The sequence below is a fragment of the Scyliorhinus torazame genome, chromosome 16 (assembly GCF_047496885.1).
Source record: "Scyliorhinus torazame isolate Kashiwa2021f chromosome 16, sScyTor2.1, whole genome shotgun sequence".
Lineage (NCBI taxonomy): Eukaryota > Metazoa > Chordata > Chondrichthyes > Carcharhiniformes > Scyliorhinidae > Scyliorhinus > Scyliorhinus torazame.
The window spans coordinates 122,343,441-122,363,116 of record NC_092722.1 but is presented as its reverse complement, the minus strand read 5'-3'; the positions used below and the strand labels follow the sequence as shown (position 1 = coordinate 122,363,116).

Here is a 19,676-nt window from a genome sequence, read left to right as displayed (position 1 = left end):
TAAAAATCTTTTTTTTGGTCATATTCTTTGAGTAGTTCTCTGCACTAGATATAAAAATATTGAAAATAGGGGTGGGGAAACTGTTTGGCTGACAGTCAAGCATCATCCAATTGGGTAATGAGTGTTTCTGTTTTTCAGTTGGTGGAGGAAGACAGTGGGCGGGATTCTCCACTCCCGCGCCGAAGTGGCCGCGCCGTCGTGAACACCGTCGAGGTTCACCACGGCGCGGAACGGCCCCGATCCCGACCGATTCCGGCCCTGACAATGGGCCAGTATCGGGGCCGCGTCATCTACACCAGGCCTTGTCACCCGCGTAAAGGCGGCGCCGCATAGATGACGCGGCCGGCGCCGCATAACGGGCGCCATCCGCGCATGCGCGGGTTGGCCGGCGCCAACCCGCGCATGCGTGGTTGCCGTCCTCTCTAAGTCCGCCCCGCAAGAAGATGTCTGACGGATCTTGCGGGGCCGCGGAAGAAGGTCCTGCTTCAGAGAGGATTGCCCGACGATCGGTGGGCACCGACCGCGGGCCACCCCACATTTGAGGTACCCCGCGGTGCAGGATCCCCCCCCCCCCGCAGGCCGTCCCCCCCAACGTTCACGCACCATTCACGACGGCAGCGACTAGGGGTGAGATTCTCCGACCCCCCGCTGGGTCAGAGAATCGCCGGGGGCTGGCGTGAATCTCGCCCCCGCCGTTTGCCGAAGTCTCCGGAGCCCCACCGCGCGATTCTCCGGCCCGAATGGGCCGAAGACCCGCCGCTAAAATGCCTGTCCCGCCGGCGTAGATTAAACCACCTACCTTACCGGCGGGACAAGGCGGCGCGGGCGGGCTCCGGGGTCCTGGGGTGGCGTGGGGCGATCTGGCCCCGTGGGGGTGCCCCCACGGTGGCCTGGCCTGCGATCGGGGCCCACCGATCCGCGGGCGGGCCTGTGCCGTGGGGTCACTCTTTTCCTTCCGCCTCCGCCACGGTCTCCACCATGGCGGAGGCAGAAGAGACTCCCTCCACTGCGCATGCGTGGGAATGCTGTCAGCGGCTGCTAACGCTCCCGCGCATGCGCCGCCCGGAGATGTCATTTCCGCGCCAGCTGGCGGGGCACCAAAGGCCTTTTCCGTCAGCTGGCGGGGCGGAAATTTGTCCGGCGCCGACCTAGCCCCTCAAGGTTAGGGCTCGGCCCCCAAAGATGCGGAGCATTCCGCACCTTTGGGGCGGCGAGATGCCCGACTGATTTGCGCCGTTTTGGGCGCCAGTCGGCGGACATCGCGCCGTTTCCGGAGAATTTCGCCCCAGTTGTGGATGCCGCCGGGGGGAACCCGTTATGGCCTGGCCGCTCAGCCCATCCGGGCCTGAGAATAGCGGGGGTGCCGGAGAATCGCCATTTTGAGAGTCTCCGGCGATTCTCCGGCCTGCGAAACTCGACCGGGCCGGTCCCGCCGCTTGGGTGAATCGCGGGAGGGCGTCGGACCGGCGTCCCAGGAAATTTTGGCGGCCCAGGCGATCCTCCCAACCGGCGCGGGAGTGGAGAATCTCACCCAGGGCGTCACAAGGATGGATGTGTTGGTCGGCTAACGGCTGAGGGGGCTCGTAAAGTGATGAAATCGGCAGGAATGCATTTCATCACATTTTGGCAACCCTAAATTCACCCCTGTCATTTCAGCTGTGCCATCAGTTGCCCACGCTATGGAGCTGCACCTTCCACATCTGTACTTCCCTCTCCTCCTGCGACGCCCTCCCTAAATTGCATATGTTTTGCCAAAACTCCTTTGGTTTCTCAGCGGACATTTGTGTCCGATCTCACTTCAGTGAAGGTGTTACAGAAATGCAGCATGTTGCTGTTTCTGTGAAAAATAGCTCCGATTTTCTACATGCGCTAAAAGTTTGTGCACGTGGCAGCAAATCAGCGCACTGGAATGGTTTAGAGTGGACACTCACTCACCTGCCCCACATTTATTTTGGCCTGGCATACAAACAACTTCTCTTCTGATACGCTGCTTCATAGAAACTCCACGCGCCAAACCCATCACGTTGCCATGTGACAAACCATTTTGAACAGCGTTATTCCTCACTGAGTTGGATGGGTAGGCATTAATGACAGTCTGCAAAACATTATGTGAAACAACAATGATGAGTAGAAGTTTTACAAGAGATGCCCGCATAAAATTGTTTAAAGCAAAAAAAGTCAGATTCCGCTAAGTTATGACACAATCACATTTAAAATAAACAAACTAACAACTTCAACAATAAAATTCAGCACACAATAATCTATCTTCATCCATGTGCAATAGTTATGAAGGGACCTTGTTTCATGTCCAGCTGCTGCAGTGTCAGATATTTAAGATTTCAATGGGATTAATTTGTTTAAGAATTGCATTATTTTCCTGGCATGTTGGTTTGAAAACTCTGGGGCTGGATTTTCAACTGATGCTGACATCGGGGCCGGGGGGGGGCGGGGGGGGGGGGGGGGGGGGGGGGCAGGGCAAAGACGGGATTTAAAACCTGCAGCCCAGAGGGTGACACCAGGGGCGAAATTCTCCGTTATCGGCGCAAAGTCCGCCAATCGGCGCAAAAAACAGCGCAAATCCGACTTGCGTCACGCCGCAATACTCGTCGCGAAGTCTCCGGCCCGAAATGGGCTTGCAGCGACGTGACGGGATCCACGCTTGCTCACGTGGTTCACGCCGTGCAGCGTCATACACGCCGCACGGCGTGACGGCTCATAAGGACGCGCTGCTCCCAACCACCCGACCGGAACACCCGACCGGGACACCCGACTGGATGGCCGGCAGCCGCTCAGCCCCGAGGTTCCAGTCACGGGATGTGGAGGCGCTCCTGGACGCGGTGGAGCATAGGAGGGAGGCCCTGTATCCCGGGCACGGCCGCAGAGTTGCCCCACGCCACAGCCGGCGTCTGTGGAGGGAGGTGGCAGAGGCCGTCACCGCTGCGGCCCTGACACCACGTACAGACACACAGTGCCACAAGAAGGTGAACGACCTCGTCAGAGCAGGCAGGGTGAGCCTCCCGCCCCCCCCCCCGCCCGATATCCATATCCCCCATATCCCCCCTCCCCCATATTCCCCCTCCCCATGTCCCCCTCCGCCATGTCCCCCTCCCCCATGTCCCCCCTCCCCCATATCCCCCCTCCCCCATATCCCCCTCCCCATATCACCCCTCCCCCATATCCCCCAGTGAATCCAGCCCTAACTTTAACCTCTGCAATACACGCGCAACCGATGGCGTGCATTCCTGTCTAACACTGTTGCCTTTTACCCCTGCCACCATCCCCCCCGCCCCCCCCCCCACCGCTCCCCGCCACAGGAGAAACGCGCATACAATACCAGGGAGCACGTGAGGACTGGAGGAGGCCCCGCTGAAGAGATGCCACTGACCGAACACGAGGAAAGGGCCCTGGAACTGGCTGGCGGACCTGAGGACCGGGAGGTTGCTGATGCAGAGGTCGGGGGCGAACTAGCAAGTGAGCCACCGACAGCCCGTCCCCATATCCCCCCTCCCATATATCCCCCTCCCCCGTATCACCTGATCACTGCCTGATGTCTAACCATGCATGCTTCATTGTGTATCACAGGAGCAAACGTCGAGGCACCCATCCCCGCAGATGCAGACAGCCCAAAGGATGCCACTCGGAGACCACGGGAGACGGAGAGACACAGACCCTCCGGCATGCGATGCCCGCAGGATGCCCCTCGCACACCATGGGAGACGGAGAGACCCGGACCCTCCAGCATGCGACGCCCGCCGGATGTCCCTTGGAGACCACGGGAGACGGAGAGACCTGGAGCAACAGGGAGACGACGCCCCCGTCACGTGCGGGTGCGACGACGCAGGCGTGTGCCACCCAGCGATGAGAGGGGCTGCCACAGGGCCCCGTCACAGCCGAGCCAGGACACCACTACCCAGGACACCCCTACCCGGGACACCCCTACCCGGGACAGCACTACCCAGGAAGACGAAATACCGGACAGTGACACAGAGAGTGAATGGGCGGAGACGAACCCCCACCCCGAAGTGCCATGGACTCAGAGTGGGACGAAGAGCACGACACAACACCACTGCTGTCACCAACACCCTCCACCATCGCAGAAACACTCACCTCGGTTGGGCACTTTAGTGATGAGATATCTGGTACACTCACTGGTGCGCACAACACAGCCGTCCCGGTACAGCAGGTGGAGGTAGGAGCAGCAGAGGGGCCGGGCGGTCAGAGGGCAGCCCAGCCCAAGCGAACATCTGCCGCCCAGATGGATCCCGGGTTCCTGGAGTTACCACACCCACCCATAGATCCGATGCAATCACCGACCCGGAGACAAGCGAAGAGGGTGACGGGCGGCTTGCGGCGGCTGCAGTCGCAGGTGGAGGAGTCCACCCGCGTCCAGGAGCTGGGAGTGGTGCCGGTCATACGTGCCACCCAGGCCGACACCGCACGGGTGGCGTCCGCGGTGGAGGCAATGGGTGCGACGGTGTCAGACATGGGGAACGGTTTGCGAGGCCTGGGGCTTTCCGTGCAGGCGGCGTCTGTGGCCCAGGACATGGCTGCCCTCTCACAGGAGGCCATGAGCCAGTGCCACCGCCAGATGACAGAGGCGCTCAATGCCATGGCCCAGTATCTGCAGGCCATGGCCCAGTCTCTGCAGGCCAACGCTGAGGGCATCGGCGCCATTGGCCATGTGCGAGCCGGCGTCGCACAGTCACAGACAGGGTTTGCCAATCCCCTGGGCTCCATGGCTGCAAACCTGCAGACCCCTGTCGATACCAGCACGGGCCTCCAGGACTGGCAGCGCCAGATGTCGGGGGGGCATCGGATGGCCAGTCCGTTCGCATCCCCCACCCATGTAGAGGCCTGGGGGCCATCGGGCACCCCGAGGGAGGAGGAGGTGGTGTGGTCCGTCCCGGGTCCCCCTGTAGGGGAGGTCCCGGAACACCGCGACACCTCGGACTCCCCCCCCCTTCCGTCCCAGGTGCATCGGGTGGGCAACGGGCAGGATAGGCTGGCAGCTCGCCATCCCAGCCGCCCGGGCCGCAGCCTGGCCCATCTAGGCCAGGACGCCCCAGGAAACGGCCGCCAAAGGTATCCCGTGTCAGAGGGCAGGAATCACAGGAGTCCACCTCCAGTTCTGCTGTACCGTCTGGGGAACCACGTAGACGTAGTCAAAGGGCCCGTAAGGCCAAACAATTAGACACTGAGTAAGTTGGCACGGGTGCAGGGCACAGATGGGTTTTCGGGGCTAGGGCACGTGCATGAACTCCTTTGGTCATTAAAGTCAATGTTGCACCTACAGAAGCTGCCTTTGTGCTCTGTCCAAAGCGTGTGGGGGTGTCATGTACGTTGAGCGCAAGTGTGTGTGTGAGGGGTGGTCTTACCTAAGCCCCAGGTGAGTCTGCCCCCTTCCCCCTGGGCCGCCATCAACATCCCCCGGGCAGAGGACGGGACCGTGCGCTGCAGTGTCACAGCCGCATGCAGGGATGGTCCGGGTGGATGGTGGTACTGTGGCCATGGGTCAGACATAGTCCAACGATGTGGAGCCAGGAGCTCATCGCAGGGCTGGTTGTCATCATCCTCCATGGCCTGCAATAGACACGCGTCCACCCGCAACTGTGTGAGCCGGCCATTGTGCCGCAGGTGGATCGGCAATGGGGGGGGAGTGGTGTGCATGCGGGTGGGGTGGGTGGGGTTGGGGAGGGGGTTGAGGGTGCTGGGTTGGTGGATGGGTGGGGGGTGTGGGTGGTCGGCTGTTGCCATGGTGTGCGGTCTGTGGCCGTACTACCCGATTCCCATGCCCATCTAGTCAGTGAAGCGGGCGGCTATCAGCCTGTCCCGTGCCCGCTGGGCCAGCCGGTAACGGTGGACAGCCACCCGCCTGTGTCTTGCCCGTCTGCCCTGACCATTGCCCCCATCCCCCTCATCTGGGGAGGACTGCGCCTCTTGCGTCTGCTCCTCCACTCCGCCCTCCTCTGCCTGCGGCACATCGCCCCTCTGCTGGGTTATGTTGTGCAGGACGCAGCACACCATATTGATGCGGCCGACCCTATCTGACCGATACTGGAGGGCGCCCCCAGAGAGGTCCAGGCACCTGAAAAGCATCTTCAGCACGCCAAAGCACCTCTCTATCACTCCCCTTGTCGCTACATGGACAACATTGTAGCGGTTCTCCGCATCATTGCGTGGCCTCCGTAAAGGCGTCATCAGCCACGATCGCAATGGGTAGCCCCTGTCGCCCAGCAACCAGCCCCTCAGCCGGGATGGCGTCCCTCGTACATGCCGGTGATGGATGACCGCGACAACACGTATGAGTCGTGTACACTGCCTGGGTAACGGGCGCAGACGTGCAGGAACATCATGCGATGGTCGCAGACCACCTGTATGTTCATCGAATAGGTCCCCTTCCTATTGGTGAACACGGCCCTGTTATCTGCAGGTGGCCGCACGGCGACGTGCATCCCATCAACCGTGCCCTGGACCATGGGGAACCCGGTCACGGCAGAGAAGCCCACGGCCCGGGCATCTTGGCTGGCCCGGTCCACAGGGAAGCGGATGTAGCAGTGCGCCATGGCATTTCGGGCATCTGTCACTGCCCGGATGCACCGATGTCTGCGATATGCCGGACAGGTCCCCACTCGGTGCCTGGAATGACCCCCGCCAGTGCCACGCGGTGACAGGTGTGCCACGGTTTCCCGCCTCATCCGGAGTCTCCTCCTGCATTCCCGGTCCATGAGGTCCTGGTATGATTGCCGGGGCCGGTACACACGGGGCGCCCTCGGGTGCCTCCGTTGCCGTGGGGCCGCGACGTCCTCCTCCCCCTCCTCGTCCTGTCGGTCAGGTGTCCCTCCAGCCTGGGCGGCTGCCGCCTGCCCCTCTGTGGCAGCCTGCGCTGCCTCTCTGGCACGCTCCTCCTCCTCCTCCTCATCCAGGGCAACATAGACATTAGCGGCTGCCGCCACGGCGGCCAACATCGCTGGATGATCGGAAAACATGACGGCCTGGTTTGGGGGGGGGAGGGGGGGGAACAACGACATGTCATCATTGCCCATATCCCCTCCTCCCCCCAGCCAGGTGGCATGGACCGCATGGGTCCAACTGTTGGAGGCTGGCACCTGGCCAGGTGGACCAACTCACTTGCCCTCGCATCCCCCTCCCCGGCACGGGCCCCCTATCCTCCTCCCCGGCACGGCCCCCACCCCCCATCCCCATCCCCGGCACGGACCCCCACCTCCTCCCCGGCACGGGCCCCCCATCCTCCTCCCGGGCACGGACCCCAACCTCCTCCCCGGCACGGGCCCCCCATCCTCCTCCCCGGCACGGACCCCCCCCCATCCCCCTCCCTGGCACGGGCCGCCCATCCTCCTCCCCGGCACGGACACCCCCCCCGCCCCCCCCATCCCCCTCCCTGGCACGGGCCCCCCATCCTCCTCCCTGGCACGGACCCCAACCTCCTCCCCGGCACGGGCCCCCCATCCTCCTCCCCGGCACGGACCCCAACCTCCTCCCCGGCACGGGCCCTCCATCCTCCTCCCTGGCACGGGCCCCCCATCTTCCTCCCCGGCACGGACCCCCCCCCCCCCATCCCCTTCCCCGGCACGGACCCCCCCATCCTCCTCCCCGGCACGGACCCCAACCTCCTCCCTGGCACGGGCCCCCCATCCTCCTCCCCGGCACGGACCCCACCCTCTTCCCCGGCACGGACCCCACCCTCCTCCCCGGCACGGACCCCCATCCTCCTCCCCGGCACTGACCCCCCTCCCGGCACTCCCCCGGAGCCCAGCTCTAACCACACCCCCCGCCGCACACACACACACACACAACCCTAGACACACCTCTCCCCACACAGTCAGACTGCGGCCACGCCATCGCCTGCCCAGCGGCCAACCCCCCAGGCCGTCACTCACCTCCACGCTGGTCGGCGTGAACATGGAGCACAGGTTGACGCCGATTGAAAGGAGGTTTGATTTACGTCGACGTGACGGGAGAATATCGGCAGTCCAAAAATCGGCTGCCTTGCGCACACCCGTGCCATTCTCCGACGTCTGCGGCGCCATTAACGCCCCGCCGACTTTTCTCCCTTCGGAGACTTGGGCAACCGGCGGGGGCGAGATTCACGGCGGCCAACGGCCATTCTCCGACCCGCTGGGGGGTCGGAGAATGACGCCCCAGCTCCTTAACAGTTTTCAATTTTCAAAGTGAGATTGATGGGAGAGGCAGCAGGAAGCCCATTCACCTCCAATTAACAGCCAGTAAATTTCATGAGGAGATTGTTATTGGGTCAGTGAGGTCGCAAATACAATTTTCAAAGATAATTTTGACAAACAAGCTAGCAGGTTTGAAAAGGGATTTTTTAAAAATAAAACATTAATTAACAGGTCTCCTCAGGTATCTTGAACTGGATCGTGCACACTTTTCGCCGTTTGCACAACATCTTATTGAGTTTATGCTCCTGGACCTCTAGGAGCTAAGTGCTCTCTTTGCAAATCCAAGGCAGACCGTGGCATGCCTGACTCTGCCTTTGTCACTGCCCCACTGGAGGCATTTCTTGCCTTCTGGACACACTCAGCACCAGTAATTGGGTGGCCAAGTATTCATTCTGTCCAAATAGAGCATTGCCAGTATCGATAGCAGGTCGGGAGACAGAAATTAGCCAGCGGCTGTGTTTCCAACCCCACTCTGAAAATCCAGCCCCAGCTATTGTCATTTTCATGTTTTCATAAAGACCAGTCCCATAAATTCACCCATGAGTGCTGATCAAAACCTGTTATCTTAACACTTGTTACCAATTATCAGCTAGAAAGGAAGTAAAGCAGTCTTCGTCCGTGCATATGTGCACGTGTGTGCATGTGCGTGCATGTATGTCTGAATACGTGTGTGCTTATTGTTACGATCCCAGTTGATGTTATAATTGGACAGGAAAATCCCAGAATGGAACCCTGGCTCAAAAGACCATGGGCGGGATTCTCCACTCCCGGGCCGAAGTGGCTGCGCCGTCCTGAACGCCGTTGAGGTTCACGACGGCGCGAAACGGCCCCAATCCCGACCGATTCAGGCCCTGACAATGGGCTAGGATCGGGGCCGCGTCATCTACACGCGCCAGGCCTTGGCAACCCGCGCATGCGTGGTTGCCGCCCTCTCTATGTCCGCCCCGCAAGAAGATGGCAAACGGATCTTGCGAGGCCGCAGAAGGAAGGAGGTCCTCCTTAAGAGAGGACAGCCCGACGATCGGTACCCCACATTTCAGGTACCCCCCGGTGCAGGATCCCCCCTCGCCCCCCCGCAGGCCGGCCCCCAGCATTCACGCACCATTCACGATGGCAGCAACCAGGTGTGGACGCTGCCGGGGGGAACCCGCCGTTTTGGCCTGGCCGCTCGGCCCATCCGGGCCTGAGAATAGCGGGGATGCCGGAGAATCGCCATTTTGGGTGTCTCCGCCGATTCTCCGGCCTGCGACCCGTGGAACTCGACTGGGCCGTTCCTGCTGCTTGGGAGAATCGCGGGAGGGCGTCGGACCGGCGTCCCGGGAAATTTTGGCGGCGCAGGCGATTCTCCCAACCGGCGTGGGAGTGGAGAATCTCGCCCCATAACTTTGACTTTTTTTTAATAAAATGTGGAGGAACAGAGTCTCAGGATTGCTGGTTAGTTTTAACAACAAGAAAAAAAATTCTAAAACATGAAAAGTTGGATTATAATGCACTGTTCCTTTACTCTACCTTGCCTTAACAAATATACACAGATTTTAACGTGAGCATGTATTGCAAAGTACATCTTAAGCTACAACGGTCTCATTAACACAAAATGTCCCTTTTGAGCACACAAGATGGATGTGGTCAAGTACACACTCCGCTCTGAACCTAAGTTAGTGTCTGTAGTTTTCTCCTCAGAATCCCTCCAGATGATTGTCACGTGAGAGCTTCCAAACTCCACTTCCAAAAACACACTTTAAATTCTTCTCTCATAACAATGCTTTCCTTTGGTCCCGGTTTTACAAATTGCACTTTCAAACAAAGCTTCCACTCCATTTTTAACAGTGAATCCAGTCCAGGATTTCACAGTAGCCCCTTTAGGATTTTTTTGGTCTTGACTGCTGTGCAACCTGCTCACAATTGCTTCAAATCTCAACTTCCCTGAGCAGCAAGGTGTCACAGTGGGTAGCACTGCTGCCTCATGGCACCGAGGAGCTGGTTTCGATCCTGGCCCCAGATCAGTGTCCATATGGAGTTTGCACATTCTCCTCGTGTCTGCATGGGTCTCACCACCACAACCAAAAGGATGTTCAGGGCAGGTAGATTGGCCACGCTAAATTGCCCCTTAATTGGAAAAATGAATTGAGTACTCTAAATATATATTTTTTAAACTCTCAACTCGCAGACTGTATTAATATTACATCAAACATTTCACCGACCTGTGAAGTCTGCTGATCCACTTTAAATCTAGTTACTATGATTGTCTCCTTAACTCAGAACACTTCGGGCAGCACGGTGGCTCAATGGTTAGCACTGCAGCCTCATGGTGCCGTTGTCCCAGGTACGATCCCGGCTCTGGGTCACTGTCCGTGTGGAGTTTGCACATTCTCCCTGTGTTTGTGTGAATTTCGCCCCCACAACCCAAAGATGTGTAGGGTAGGTGCATTGGCCACGCTAACTTGCCCCTTAATTGGAAAAATTAATTGCGCACTCTAAACTTTAAAAAAAACCTCAGAACACTTTGTTTCCTCTTCCTTGAATTCTTCTGACAATACCTTGGTTTCTTTTCACCTAACTCCAGACTTCTTAGGCATTCTTTCTGTCTGAATTCCCTGGTTATCTGGACTATAACTTGTACTTTAGGAAGCCTGCCTCTTTGCAGCTCCCATCCTGGTCAGTCTTTCTTCCAGCAGAGTAGAGAAATGTTCACTCCCTGAGATCCTGTTCTCAAATTACCCAAATGAAAACTTAATTATTTTTAACCTTACAAGGACATCCTGGGCGGGATTCGCTAATCCCGCAGCAGAGTGTCCACGCCGTCCTAAACGCCATTGTGTTTTACGACGACATGAACGGGCCGACCCCACGACTAATTCTGGCCCCTCCAGAGGGCCAGCACGGCACTGGAGCAGTTAACGGCGCTCCAGCTGCTGATCCCAGCGCGAACAGGGCGCCGCGGGATCCGTGCATGCGCAGTGGCGCCGGCGCCAATGCGCACAAGCGCAGTGGCTTCCCTCAACGCACCAGCCCCGATGCCGGCGCGCAGGAAAGGAGGCCCCCAGCCAGAGAGGCCGGCCCGCCAATCAGTGTGTCCCGATCGCGGGCCAGGCCACATCGGAGGGCCCCCCCCCACCCCCGGGGTCGGCCCGGCCCCGGGCTGAGAGAATCCCACCCCCTGTTGCTAAGTAAAATCACATGTTTATGCCTCTATTGGTTTTACACACCGTAGACCTCTCTCAGCACAATAGAAACCCAGTTTGAACATAACCAGCCCCAAACATACAAACAACTTTGTCCAGCATGAATCTTTGTCCAGACTCAGAAACATTAAATTAAACACACCTAAAACTATACCTTATTTCTAAAGTTTACCAATCCAAATATAAATTCCTTAAAACTACCTTTGTTTTCTTAACAGTATACACATGTGTGCTCATGTTTGTGTGTGCATGTACATGTATGTTAATGCATGTCCATGTGTATGTTTCTGTGTGTGCGACTGTCCTGTGTCTGCGGTATGTCCTTGTATGTGTGCATGTCCTTCTGTGTGTGTGCATGCATGTGCGTGTATGTGTAGTCGGGTGTGTGTATGTGTATGTGTGCATGCAAATGTGTATATACTTGTGTGTGTAGACGTCCATGCATACAGGTGTATATGCGTGTGCCTTATTGTGTATATAGTGCGTATGTGTGTATGAGTATGTGGGTGTATGCTTATCTGTAAGTGTATATGTATGTACATGTGCATGCATGTGTATGTATCTATGTGTGTGCACTGTGTACATGTACCTATGTGTGTGTGCATATTTGCATGTGTGTTTGTGTGATGAGAAAGGAATACTTGGCAATATAGTTGTGCAAGACTCCGAAGGGGTGAGCAACCATATGACAGAATTCTTCATCAAGGTGAAGAGTGATGTAGTGTTCATAGAATTTACAGTGCAGAAGGAGGCCATTTGGCCCATCGAGTCTGCTTGCATGGAACGTAAAAACTGACTGTAAATGCTTCTATGGGTATTATAGATCATAGAATTTACAGTGCAGAAGGAGGCCATTCGGCCCATCGAGTCTGCACCGGCTCTTGGAAAGAGCACCCTACCCAAAGTCAACACCTCCACCCTATCCCCGTAACCCAGTAACCCCACCCAACACTAAGGGCAATTTTGGACACTAAGGACAATTTTATCATGGCCAATCCACCTAACCTGCACATCTTTGGACTGTGGGAGGAAACCGGAGCACCCGGAGGAAACCCACGCACACACGGGGAGGACGTGCAGACTCCGCACAGACAGTGACCCAAGCCGGAATCGAACCTGGGACCCTGGAGCTGTGAAGTAATTGTGCTATCCACAAGGCTACCGTGCTGCCGTATGTGAAGAGAAAAAGATTGGTGAAGACAAATGTAGGTCCCTTACAGTCAGAAACAGGGGCATTTATAACAAGGAACAAAGAAATGACTGACCAACTAAATACATACTATTGTCCTGTCTTCAAAAAAGAGGACTCAAATAACATACCAGAAATGTTGGGAATGCAGGGTTTAGTGAGAGGGATGAACTGAAGGAAATCAGTATTAGTGGGGAAATGATTGGGGAAAATTGATGGGATTGAAGGCCGATAAATTCCCCAGGAACAGAGTATTTAAGGAAGTGGGCCCTAGAAATAGTGGATGCGTTGGTGCTCATCTTCCAAGATTCTATAGACTTTGGAACAGCTCCTACAGATTGGAGGCTAGCTAATGTAGCCCCACTATCTAAAAAAGGTGGTAGACAGAAAAAAGGAATTATTGACTAGTCAGCCTGGCTACGGTAGTGGGGAAAATTGTAGAGTCCATTATGAAAGATTTAATAGCAGAGCACTTGGAAAACAGTGGTGGAATTGGACAGAATCAGCATGGATTTACGAAGGGAAATCATGCCTGACAAATCTACTAGAATTCTTTGACATAGAACATAGAACATACAGTGCAGAAGGAGGCCATTCGGCCCATCGACTTTGCACCGACTCTCTTAAGCCCTCACTTCCACCCTATCCCACTAACCCAATAACCGCTCCTAACTTTTTTGGTCACTAGGGCAATTTATCATGGCCAATCCACCTAACCTGCATGTCTTTAGACTGTGGGAGGAAACCGGAGCACCTGGAGGAAACCCACGCAGACACGGGGAGAACGTGCAGACTCCGCACAGACAGTGACCCAGCGGGGAATCAAACCTGGGACCTTGGCGCTGTGAAGCCACAGTGCTATCCACTTGTGCTACTGTGCTGCCCGTGTTACACGGATGTAACTAGCAGAGTTGATGAGGAGGAGCCAGTGGATGTGGTTTAAAGTTGAAATGCAGGGATTGGGGTAGTGTATTGAGATGTATAGAAAACTGGTTGGCAGACAGGAAACAAAGAGTGGGAATAAACAGGTATTTTTCCAAATGCCAGGCAATGACTAGTGGGTTCTGAAGGGCCCCAGCTATTCACAATAAACATTAATGATTTAGATGAGGGAACTAAATGTAATATCTCCAAATTTACAGATGACACAAAGCTGGTTCGAAGGTGAGCTGCGAGGAGGATGTGGAGATGCTTCAGTGTGATTTATACAAGTTGAGTGAGTGGGAAAATGCATGGCAGATGCAGTATAATGTGGATAAATGTGAGGTTATCCACTTTGGTAGCAAAAACAGGAAAACAGATTATTATCTGAATGGCCAATTGATTGAGAGGGGGTAAAAGTTCAATTATACAAGGCCTTGGTGAGACCACACCTGTAATATTATGTGTAGTTTTAGTCTCCTTATCCAGCGAAGGTTTACCAGACTGATTCCTGGGATGATGGGACTGACCTAATAATCTTTATTAGTGTCAAAGTAGGCTTACCTTAACACTGCAATGAAGTTACTGTGAAATGAGGAGAGGAGAGATTGAGTCGGTTAGGATTATATTCACTAGAGTTCAGAAAAATGAGGGGGATCTCAAAGAAACCTATAAAATTCTAACAGGACTAGCTAGACAGGGTAGATGCAGGAAGGATATACTGAACGGCCAGTAGATCATGGCGCCCGGAATTCTCCAGTCGTTGGGATTCTTGTCCCCGCCGGCAGCACACCCTCACCCGCCGGATTCCCAGCAGTGTGGGGTGGTTTCAATGGGAAATCCCAGCGACAAGCAGTGGGAGTAGAGAGTCCCGCTGCCAGCGGATGGGGCATTGTTGAGAAACACACAGCTGGAGGACCGGAGAATCCCGCCTGTATGTTTTCAAGGAGTTAGATATAGCTCTTGGGGTGAAAGGGATCAAAATATGGGGGGAAGGCAGGCACAGGCTACTGAGTTGGATTGTTAGCAATGATCATAATGAATGAAGGAGCAGGCTCAAAGGGCCGAATGGCCTCATCCTGCTTCTATTTTCTATGTTTCTATGTGTGCCTATACATGTGTTTGTATGTGTGTGTAAGTTTGTTGATGTATGTGTGCCTATGTGCGTGTACGTATATGGGTGTTATAGGGGTGTGTGTGACTGTGTGTGTGTGGGGGGGGGAGGGGCATGTGGACGAGTAGAGGAGTGGATTTGGCTATTTAACTTTTTAAAACGCTGCTACAATTCACTGTTCATCACGTACTGAGTGATCATTGGGGCAACTCCCTATTGCTTGTTACTATATGAGAAACAGCTCCAACATGAGTCATCACGTTTGGGGAAAAAGATGTACGGGAAAGAACTGAAAGGGAATATTAGAAAGAAAAGGTTTTTTTTCCTCTTAATGTTAAATTACAAATTAATCTTTTATTAGCCATTGAATATTCAAAAGAAATTAAATTCCAAAAATAATTTTCATGGATTCTCCAGTTTGCTTACTCCAAAGCACAAAAACTTCCTTTTCATACGTAATCCAGGAAACAGTAGATATGTAAATACATTTGCCTCAGCCTTTTTTCTTACTGGTCTTTTTTTTCCTGGTCCAATGAGGCATTGTAGCAATATTTCTGGATTAGTAACCAGAGGCCCAGATTAATGAATGCAGCTAGGAAAATTCAAATTCAATTAATTAAGAATAAAATGCTAGCCACATTACTCAGCGAATAGTAATGACCTGGAACACACTGTCCACGAAGGTGATGGGCAGCACGGTGGCCTCTCAGTGTCAGGGGCCAAGGTTCAATCGCCGGCCTTGGGTGACTGTCGGCATGGAGTTCGCACATTTTTCCCGTGTCTGCATGGGTTTCCTCCGGGTGCTCAAGTTTCCTCCTACTGTCCAAAGATGTGCACGTTAGGTGTGATTACGGGGTTACAGGGATAGGGCAGGGAAGTGGGCCTTGGTAGGGTCGGTGCAGACCCAATGGGCCGAATGGCATCCTTCTGCACTGTAGGGACTCTATGGTTCTATGGAAGCAGAAATAATGATTTCAAAAGGAAATTGGATTGGTATTTGAAGGGAGTAAATTTGTACAGCCACAGGGATCGACCAGGGAAGTGAGACTGACTGCTTCATAGAGACAGGATGTGGATTCAACAGGCCAAATGGCCTCTTTCTGTACCATATGGGCTGACTGGAGGAATTAGCTCAAATGGTAGAGTGCTTGCTTTACATGCAAGAGGTAATGGGATCGATGCCCACATTCTCCACTTTGATTTTATGGAGCGCACGGTAGCACAGTGGTTAGCACTGTCGCTTCACAGTGCCAGGGTCCCAGGTTCGATTCACAGCTTGGCTCACTGTCTGTGCGGAGTCTACATGTTCTCTTTGTGTCTGCGTGGGTTTCCTCCGGGTGCTCCGGTTTCCTCCCACAAGTCCCAAAAGAAGTGTTGTCAGGTAATTTGGCATTCTGAATTCTCCCTCTGTGTACCTGAACAGATGCCGGAATGTGGCGACTAAGGGCTTTTCACAGTAACTTTATTGCAGTGTTAATGTAAGCCTACTTGTGACAATAAAGATTATTATTATTATATATGACTCTGAAATGATCAGATTGTTGTGAAGAACAATCTGATTCAGTAACATTCTCCAGGGGAGAAAATCTGTCATCCTTAACCGGTCTGGCCTATAACGCAAGGCTCCAAAACACAACAGCACCACCCTTAACTACTCTCTGAGGTGGCACAGCAAGCGACTCGGTTGTATCAAACCGCCAAATGGGGGGGAAAGCACCAAGGGTGTACTTACACCCCAAAGACAGCAATGCTTTAAGGCAGCTCACCGCCACTAGAGCAATACATTGAGGCCTTGCCAGTGACACTCACAACCCAAGAATGATTTTAAAAGTTTACAATCACCACTATCTACTGACATGCACAGGCATACTCACAACAACAAAAAAACAGAACCCTTCAGGAATGCGTTTATCCTTACACTACCCTTCTGCCATTGCTCATGGTTAAAGCTATGTTGTTTTGTGCCGTTTAGTTGAATAGCTGCCTGGCATGGTGCCCTGGAGATCTAATACCAGTTAAAGCTCTGGGTGAATTATGTATTTTTTTTAATTGTGTTTATTTTGCTGATGACTTTTACAGTAGGGTGCGGGGAGTGCATTAATGACACTTTTTTGGGCCTGCAGTCAACTGTAGTTTCGTTGAACAATATTTGAATCTGAGCTTTCAATTGTAAGAAAACCCCCGACAGGCCGAACTGAAAGCAGTGCCTGTTCAATGATCCCCTTCGCCAGTCATCTCGGGTATCTCCTCGGGTGAGTGTCCTCCGGGCCGTGTTAAAACCCCGCGGAAGCGGCACACACACACAGACAGACAGAGGGATGTGGAGACACAAACACCCCCGCTCCCTGCCCTGCCCAGCCTGCTGACTGTCTCTGCTTCGAGCCCACCCACCCCTTCATCGCTGCCCACTCACCAGTAAAGCCGACAGCAGCACTGCGGGAGCCTCCAGCTTCATATTCCCCGAACAAATTCACGCAGCTCCGGCCGGCCGCTCCTCACAGCTCGGCACTGAGAAAGTGAAACTGTAACCAGGGGAACCACCCCCTCCATCCCGAAAAAGTCCCGCTGGGGCCTTTCCGAAGCGGCAATTCCAAATGTGGTTCATTCATACAGGCGCGTTCTCTTTCTGGTACGACATCCCCAGTGTTTTCCTGTAATTTGCTTGATGTACTTTGTTTTGTTTTACTAAATCAAGCGTTGACAGTGGTAGCAGAGGTGCTTTGGGCTTCACTCGCCAATCGAGAGATTTGAGCCCATCTGGACTGGCTGTTCAGTGCTGAGTGGGTGGTGAATCATCACAGGGGTGTAGCTTTTAAACCACCCTAGCATTGTCTTGAGGAAGAGCAGTTTGGAGTCTTGGCCAATATTTCTCACTTACCATTGAACCTGCCACCGAAACAGATTAACCTCCTCCCCTAGACACCATTGCCCGCAAGAGGGGATTGGTGACCGTGGACTTCCCTTTGGATTGTGTCGTGTTGTTCACCCTGGGGTAACACGGATTGCAGACGATGCAATTAACTGATCAAGTATACAACAAACAAAGGCGTTGGTTCAATAAAAGATTTATTGAACTCCAGCAACAAAACACACAGCCTGTGGGTAGACTCTCTACTACCCTAAGTAAACTAAAGTTAACTATCTAGACCAGGCTAGCTCTGATCCACGTGTTGGAGGTATTGAATGATTTGTACACCCTGACTGTCACTACAGCTATCACCAGTGGAAAGAGGCAGAGTGCTGATGCCTGGTGTGTTTTATAGGTGTAAGTCCCCCTCTGGTGTCCTGTCTTGTGATTGGCCGTGTTCTATTCTGTACATTGATTGGCTCACCTGGATGTCTGTCACTGCCTGTTTTTATCTCATGATGTGCATGGGTGCATATTATGACATCCCCCCTTTATTAAAAGAATTGTTGTCGGCTGCTTAGAGCAGAAACGACATATTTACAAGAGTAAATATTTACAAAATTGGTGAGTGGATGTATATGTACATGTAAGGTGTCTAGTGTGCAGAAACATAACATCATTTATACAGAGAATTATTTATAAGTCCAATCATTGAGGCTGTCGACGGATTCTCGTGGACCGCCTGAGAGGTGGAGGCGGAGATGACAGTGTCTTGACCAGTTGGCATGCAGCCAGGCTGGTGGCCTCATGGAGCGAGGTGTCATCTGGGAAAGTGAGATCTGGTGGTGGGCATGCAAGTTTGCGTAGCACCCTGCTGTTTCACCTTTCATCCATGCGAACCACAAACAACCTGGGAGCAGCCTGTCGAACCACAACAGCAGGAGCTGACCAACCGCCACCAGGCAACTGAATGCAAACAGTGTCCTTCGGAGAGAAGAGCGGCAGATCCATAGCATGAGCATCATATGTGATCTTTTGCCTGGTTCTGATCTGCTGCATCTTTTGCAACACTGGAAGGTGATCCACGTCAGGTACATGAATGGCCGGGACAGTCGTCCGCAAGTTATGATTCATTAGGAGCTGAGCCGGAGATAACCCATTGGACAAAGGGGTTGCCCTGTATGCCAGAAGAGCAAGATTGAAGTCCGAAGCTGAGTCCGCAGCCTTACAGAACATTTGCTTCACAACGTGGACCCTTTTTTCGACCTTCCCATTAGATTGTGGGTAATGCGGGCTCGAGGTGATGTGCTGGAAGTGGTACTGCTTTGCAAAGTTGGACCATTCTTGGCTGAAGAAACAGGGACCATTGTCACTCATGACCGTGAGCGGAATTCCATGCCTGGCGAATGCCTCTCTGCAGGCCCGTATTATGATCCATGGTGTTAGGTCCGATAGTTTCACTACCTCGGCGTAACTGGAGAAGTAATCAATTATCAGGACGTAGTCATGCCCGTTGACGTGAAAGAGGTCCACACCAACTTTAGACCACAGAAAGGTCACGAGCTCATGCTGGTGGAGCGTCTCTTTGGGCTGAGCAGGCAGGAACCGCTGGTATGTCACGCAGTTGAGGACCATATTTGAGATGTCCTCATTGATGCTGGGCCAATAGACAGCTTGCCGGGCCCTGCGCCTACACTTCTCAATGCCAAGGTGTCCCTCGTGTATCTGCGTGAGCACCAAGCTCTGGAGGCTGCGCGCGATGATGATGCGATCCAATTTCAGAAGGATCCCCTCAACAACAGTTAGGTCATCCTTTACATTATAGTATTGGGGGTATTGCCCTTTCTGCCAGCCATTCGTGAGGTGCTGTATGACCTGCAAAGTTTATTTGACTGCATTGAAGCACTTCGGACCGCAACATGATCTATGTAGAAAACCAGAATATTGTTGCACTTTGTGCGATGGCTATTTTGAAATATTTGTGATGTTCTTTTAGATATTTTAGAAATGAAGCATATTTTCTCGAAATAAAAATACGGCAGACCAGGACCCTCACCCCTTTGCATATACCACACCTCATTTGTGTAATTGGTGGAATGTCACTTTGGAATGACCATCACATCCTTTAAGTGGTGTTAGATCCGAGGTAAGCAGCCACATATAAGCCAAAGGTTAGAGCACAAAGAGGTTTATTATTACTTACGATCAAATCACCACCCACTCC

At 53.8% G+C, this 19,676-nt stretch overlaps 1 protein-coding gene across 1 annotated transcript in view; it reads right to left on the bottom strand.

Annotated features, from left to right (window-relative positions):
* The window catches only part of LOC140392285 (tumor necrosis factor receptor superfamily member 6-like), a 53,418-nt gene extending 36,046 nt beyond the window's left edge, over positions 1-17,372 (bottom strand). The window contains exons 1-2 of the mRNA XM_072477602.1: positions 17,018-17,372; positions 1,936-2,095 (exon numbers count right to left, since the gene is read on the bottom strand). Of these exons, the coding sequence (XP_072333703.1) occupies positions 1,936-2,095; positions 17,018-17,059 (202 nt within the window). The 5' untranslated portion in view covers positions 17,060-17,372. The remainder of the gene's footprint in view (positions 1-1,935; positions 2,096-17,017) is intronic.
* Positions 17,373-19,676: the final 2,304 nt, after the last annotated feature.